The sequence below is a fragment of the Gossypium arboreum genome, chromosome 6 (genome assembly GCF_025698485.1).
Source record: "Gossypium arboreum isolate Shixiya-1 chromosome 6, ASM2569848v2, whole genome shotgun sequence".
NCBI lineage: Eukaryota > Viridiplantae > Streptophyta > Magnoliopsida > Malvales > Malvaceae > Gossypium > Gossypium arboreum.
In genome coordinates, this window is record NC_069075.1 from 128076768 (window position 1) to 128083509 (window position 6742).

The window sequence follows — 6742 nt, forward strand, 5'->3', positions numbered from 1 at the left end:
ATTGTCCAAATTGGGTTACAAAATGAGTAAAAACAAGACAATGACACTTATTAACTTAGATTTTAAAAATTATGAAAAACTATGAAAAATACACTACTTTTCTCAAGAATAAGCTCCTTAAGTATATGGGAAAAGCCTAATTCGCCATATCAAATTATCACAAATCAACCATTCTAAAAGTAAAGCAATGTCATGGTCTTGGCTTGAATTAAACACATATACTCTAAGTTATGCATCATATTCCACATGTCGGAAAAAATTCGATTCGAAAACAGTTTTCTTGCACAGTAGAAAATTAAAATATTGAAAATTGAGCCAGTTTGTGATATTTATAACAATAATTTTTTTTTTGAAATTGCACTTGTGTTTTTAGCTAGACGGATCCTTGTCATTCCTAGATTTCAACCGAACAACCTTCTTTATTATTCTTGTACCACAAATTGCTTCGAGTGTGGGTTTGAACAAATTCAAATAAAAAATAGAATTTATTTTATAAAATCTCTCTTTAATAGAAATCGATAAATTTGTAACTCATAAAAAATAGAATTTATTCTAGAAAATAAATTTTCACTACTTTCTGGCAGAATAACAATATCTCAAAGTTTTGTGTAATTTATTGTAGTTTTAGCCCTACTGGTGCCATCTATTTATAGGAAGAGGAAGTGAAACTCTAGTTGAATTAGTAGAAGCAATTAAAGCCTATTTAATAGAAAAATAATTCCCTAGTTGAACTAGGAGAGAGAGGGGCTATTAGGGTTTGCTTCTCCTCATATGTATTATGATGAGGATTCACGTCTCTCTTGTATTGAGTCCAATTATATATGCTTCCTAAACTTTTAACTTAATATTTTATAATTTAATCTAACCTAGTAAATGTTTTTCTATTTCTCAAAATAGACATTATTTATTAAATTAGTTTAAATAAATTAATTTTTTCAATTAAATAGTTTTCTCAACCCGATTCTAATTTTGTTAAAATCATGACAATTTTACTGTAAAAAATATGATAAAATATATTTAATTTCTAAATTCAACTAATTCATAATGACCAATTTATTTAATTTTATTTTCGAACTTCAGTTAATTAATTAATTAATTAATTAATAATTGAAAACCATAAATTAATTCTCGTGTCATTTTCATAGTGAGAAAATCACATTCATTTTCGAATATTTCTCATTTCTCTAACTTTACCATTTCCATCCATTTATGTTCATTTGATTCAATATGCAATTCATTTCTAGTTTCAACGAGCTAGTGGAGGGATCGATTGAACATATGTGATGAGTGCTCAAGAAATTTAAAATTAAGTTCTAGCTTTTCACTTGTTTAATATAAACTAATATAGTCACGAAGTCATTCTACTATAGTATCGTAATTGAGCTCTCCTTAGTGACATACCATTACGAAGGCTACTTGATCAGTGCTCATCCAATGATCTTATCATAAATGTGTTACCCACGTAAGATATCCTTAGTCTCTTTGGAATAAATTCGCTCTCCCAATATGATCCTATTTTATCTCATGGTAACCATTACATCTTTCTTAATAAAAAGTCAACTACTATCAAATAGTAATTATGCCATTCATCACAAAGGCAAACAACTCATGACCACGTTTACTTTTCATCTATCATGTAATGCCAATAAGAGGATATCATTTATCCATGTCTTGAGATATGAATTCCACTATTGTGAATGATGCTACATACTGTAGAAGTCGTATATCCAATGCACCAGCTTTTGGTTCCTTATCTATTTGACCTCAAGCTTTTACTTACATCAAAGTATATGAGTCACGCGTACATAGTCCATCATCCACTCAGGATGAAGGTATGTGACACTATGAATGTTACAAATGAATAAATTCATAAATGGATTTAAGATCTATTCTACTTGGGTCTTATCCGATGTATTGTTAGTCCAGTCAGTTACATCTATGTCTCTATCTTTTGGGAGTCATCCACTTCGATACCCAAGTCTAAACATCTTCTCAATTGGACTTGATAAACGACATATTAGTATTTCAATCAGTGTGCTCATTTTCGATTAGACTAAGGACATGATTAAGTTTATCTACTAATATAAGTTGTCTTTTGTATTATGATCTGACTACATAATACGACATAAAAACATATCCTAAAATATATAAGAGTTATTTAGTATTTTTTTTTATAAAATTTTAAATAAATCGAAAATTCATATTGAGAAGTTTAAGAGCTTGTAACGTAAAAACATGATAGTTAATTAAAGAATTGTATAAAAATACAAGTTATGCAAAGAAAACAAGTTATAAGTTTGTCTTTTATCTTTAAATAGATTTCTTTTCCGGCATTGAAATATTTTTAGTGTTTGTAAGCAATCAAATTAATCTCATTTTGTTAAGCCGATGACAAAGTGCTGGAAGTTATGTGGTTTTGCCCACAAATTGAAAATGATATTGAAATATCTTTGGATTTCATGGAGCTATTAAAAGTTTACAATACTATACACCCATTCTGCCCGTGGTTTATAAAAACTATTTGGATACACCAATTTGTTTAAAAATAAAATAAATAATACAAAGACATCTACTGATATTGTAAAGTTTTTAAATAAATTTAAATTAATTCATATTAATTTAATTAATTAATAAATAACCTTAGCGAAAATGTTTGGCATACGGAACTGGAAGTGTCTTTTGTTTCTAAACATTTAATGGCAAGGAAAAAAAAGCTTAATACTAGAGTAGAGACTCATGGTTTCCACCTTCATAACCACATAATCAACTTAACTTTTCAAATTATGCTTTTTTTTTTTTTAGATTAAGTTTTTAAGATAACTAAATTATTAATAAATTTACGTTTTGATTACTTAATTTTAAAAAGTTGTAAAATGATCATTAAATTATTTGAAAGTTTTTATTTAAATCACTGGATTATTAAAATAATTGCTATATGGTATTCTCTATTAGCACCGCCTACACCAATCGAAACTCTCCTTCTCCTTCTCTTCTAAGTTCAATTTTTTTTCATGAAATGATTTGAACATTACAAATATGCAAACTAAAATCTAAACAATTTTCTTCTCTAAACTTTGATACAGACCATCAGATCAACTTAGATCTAAGGTATGCTCTTTTACTCGTTGATGGGCATTGATCCACTATATCGATTGTCAAATCACCGCTTGAAGCTCACTAACCAGGCTTTTCTAAGAAAAAAAGTTAACAGCCCAGTGACTTAAATAAAAACTTTCAAATAATTTAGTGATCATTTTGTAACTTTTTGAAGTTAAATGACTAAAACGTAAAGTTACTAATAGTTTTGTGAACTTTTTATAAAGTTATAAAAATATGAGAGCAGAATTGGCCCAAGCCAAGCCAAGCCAAGCCAAGGTGTGATTTCTGATTGAGTAAACTATTACTTGTCTTGTATGGAATATGGATAATCAATTTTCTGGTAATATTGTCCCACAATTTCATGTTTTATTTGAAGATGCTAATTAGCTCGTGGTGGTTTCCTTTTCTAGTATAAAAGCAGAGTTATTATGCGATACTGCTCATCCATTCATCAGTGGGTGACCTTTTACTATCCTTGATAAGATTTTGTTCTGTGGGGACTTGGGATATGAGTAGCTCTTTAATTGCCTATAAGAAAAAGATATCCGTAAGTGTAACATAATTGAATTGAAAATACCATTTAGGTAAAAAATAAAATTTCAAAGTTTGGAAAAGAATAAATTTATAATTTATGCATATTTGAATGGAAACCTGCAATTACCCATTGTAAGTAATAGTTTTTTTGTAGGACAAAGAAAGGCGAAATGGCAGGTGACGAAGCATGATATTTTAATATGATATCTCCAGCCCACTACTGCGAACCTGTTCATTCCTAGCCCTACATATGCCAGTTCAGCTCCATTTGCAATTTTTCTGATTTGTCACGCAGTTTGAGTTCCATTGGGGGATCCAAACAGACTCCATTAACTCTACTTCCAACCGACTCCTCGTTTTATCCATCCAAAACCAACCTCCTCGTTTTGGCCCCCACACTTCCCACGCCTATTTTTCTCTTTCACAAGTGCTTTAAGGTTAGAAAAAGCGCAGAGTAGCTCAAATGGACGCCAATGAGATGGAATCCCAACAACAGAAGGCGGCTGGTGAAGATGATTTTCGCCATACAAGCACCGCTGGTCTGAACAAGTTCACTCTTTTATGTGCTCTTTTGGCCTCCACAAACTCGATTCTCTTAGGCTATGGTGAGTCTCGCTTTCAATTTGTCTCTCTTCCAACTACTACGATTTTTTTAACCCTAAAATTGTCAATATCCCACGATTTATTAATGCCCGTATCTTGTATTGGCTTCTTTTTTGGCCAAATCAGTGGGCTTCTTTTTTAGGGCGAACTGCTCTGTTTATTTATTTCTTGTGCAGATATTGGTGTAATGAGTGGAGCAGTGCTGTTTATCAAAGAAAACCTCAAAATCACATCTGTTCAAGTAGAAATCTTGGTGGGTAGCTTGAATGTACTTTCACTTGTAGGCTCACTTGCATCTGGCAAAACATCAGATTACATAGGCAGACGTTACACAATTGTTCTAGCGGCAGCCACATTCCTTGTGGGTGCACTTTTAATGGGGTTTGCACCTTCTTTTCCGTTGCTCCTAGCAGGCCGCATAGTTGCTGGCATTGGCGTTGGCTATTCCCTTATGATTGCACCTCTCTACACAGCTGAGATCTCTCCCGCTATGAAACGTGGGTTCCTCACTTCCCTCCCTGAGGTATTCATTGTGTCTGGCATCCTGCTAGGCTACATCGTTAACTTTTCCTTATCAGGTTTGCCCCAAAACATAAATTGGAGACTGATGCTTGGCCTCGCAGCAGTACCCGCAATTGCCATTGGAATTGGTGTTACAGCAATGCCAGAATCACCTCGTTGGCTGGTGATGAAAGGTAGAACCGATGAAGCAAAAAGGGTATTGATCAAAGTCTCGGATACTGTTCAAGAAGCTGAATTTAGACTCAGTGAAATAATGAAAGCCGCTGCCATGGATTTAGGCGAAGCAACCTCATCAAACCACAGCGATTGGCGCGGTCAGGGGGTATGGAAGGAGCTTCTATTAAATCCATCAAAACCCGTTTGTAGAATTATAATTGCAGCCATTGGGATTAACTTTTTCATGCAAGCATCAGGTAATGATGCTGTTATATACTATTGTCCCGAAGTGTTCAAAGATGCTGGGATTCAAGATAAGAGACAGCTCTTCGGTGTGAATGTGATAATGGGAGTAGCCAAGGCTACTTTTGTGTTGATTTCAGCTGTTTATTTGGACAGATTCGGAAGACGGCCTTTGTTGTTGCTAGGGTCAATTGGGATGGCCGTATCATTGGCTGTTTTGGGCATGGGTTCCAAGTTTCTCCAACACTCAGAAACCAAACCATTGTGGGCAATCATTGTGTGCATCATTGCCGTTTGCGCCGATGTTTCCTTCTTCTCAATCGGGCTGGGTCCGATCGCATGGGTTTATTCATCGGAAATATTCCCATTGAGGCTTCGGGCCCAGGGCACAGGCCTGGCTATATCGGTGAACAGGTTGGTGAGTGGGGTGATGTCGATGACGTTTCTGACAATATCCGAGAAAATAACATTCGGGGGAATGTTCTTTGTGCTGTCTGGAATCATGGTGGTGGCCACTCTCTTCTTTTTTTACTTTCTTCCCGAGACCAAAAACAAGAGCCTGGAAGAGGTATGGGCACTCTTTGAGGATAAAGATAGAACTGGTGATGATAAAAGGGGAATGCAAATGAGAGAGATGTAGTATGATGTTTTTCTTTTTATTTTAAATCATATATAATTTTAGGGTGAAAATGAGAAGAAGTGGAATTAGCAAAATAATAATAAGGGGTAAATTGTTAAAATAGTTACTTTTGTTTATCTCATATTACATTTTAATCATTTATATTTAAAATATTATATTTTAGTCACTTATGTTAGCATGTTGTAATATTTTAGTTATTGAGCTGTTAATTGCCATTAACGGTGTAACGGGAAGTTGACGTCACACGTTAAATCATCATTTCAAATAAAAAATTTAGGTTAAATTATACAATTGATTCTTATATTTTTTTCGTTTTGAGCAATTTAAATTTTTTCAAAGAAAAGGTGAAAGTTGAAACCAAAATAAAACTTATTTCGCATATTTCCATCCCACAATTACAAACTCTCATCATCAATCATCGTTTTAGTGAATCAATTTGGATCTCTTAATGACCTAGTCCACAAGCTCGCCTCACTTGAAGACCTTGCCAGTCATGACTTATGGCAGTCCACCCTTAACAAAATTTCTCAAGCTTGTTCTCTTAACCTCTTAACCAACCCCCACGATCACCTTATGTATCTTGCCTATAACATTCCCGCCCTCTCGAAATTACGTTGTTCTACGAATTTTTCAAACAAGCTTTATACTACTAATGACTAAAACAACCACCATACAAAATTTACTCTCAACTTTACCCAAACTAGTTTGGTTCCATGCTCCCTTTTTCTCTTCGATTCATCTATGCTAAACTTCCAATCAAGATTATTTGGGAATATTTTAGAAAGTTTAGATCAATTTTATTATTTGCTTAATTTTATTCGTCAGGAAAGAAAAGAAAATGAAATGAATAATTTATACGATTCTATAAAAGTTTGGAACTGGAAAAAATTTGTTTTGAATATAATTAATTCAATTTATGTTTAGATTTGATTAAGATATGATTTT

General features: G+C 33.2%; 1 protein-coding gene across 1 annotated transcript; it reads left to right on the top strand.

The window, feature by feature from the left end:
- Window positions 1-3726: 3726 nt before the first annotated feature.
- LOC108464555 (probable polyol transporter 6) lies at window positions 3727-5897 on the top strand. The gene is made up of 2 exons (XM_017764944.2): window positions 3727-4238; window positions 4413-5897. Exons 1-2 carry the CDS (start codon window positions 4097-4099, stop codon window positions 5795-5797), a joined length of 1527 nt encoding a protein of 508 aa, XP_017620433.1. The 5' UTR covers window positions 3727-4096; the 3' UTR covers window positions 5798-5897.
- The last annotated feature ends 845 nt before the right edge of the window (window positions 5898-6742 follow it).

Coding starts and splice junctions, on each gene's coding strand:
- LOC108464555 (XM_017764944.2), top strand. CDS start 4,097: ATGGACGCCAATGAGATGGAATCCCAACAACAGAAGGCGGCTGGTGAA. Junction 4,239..4,412: donor CTCGATTCTCTTAGGCTATG/GTGAGTCTCGCT, acceptor TTTCTTGTGCAG/ATATTGGTGTAATGAGTGGA.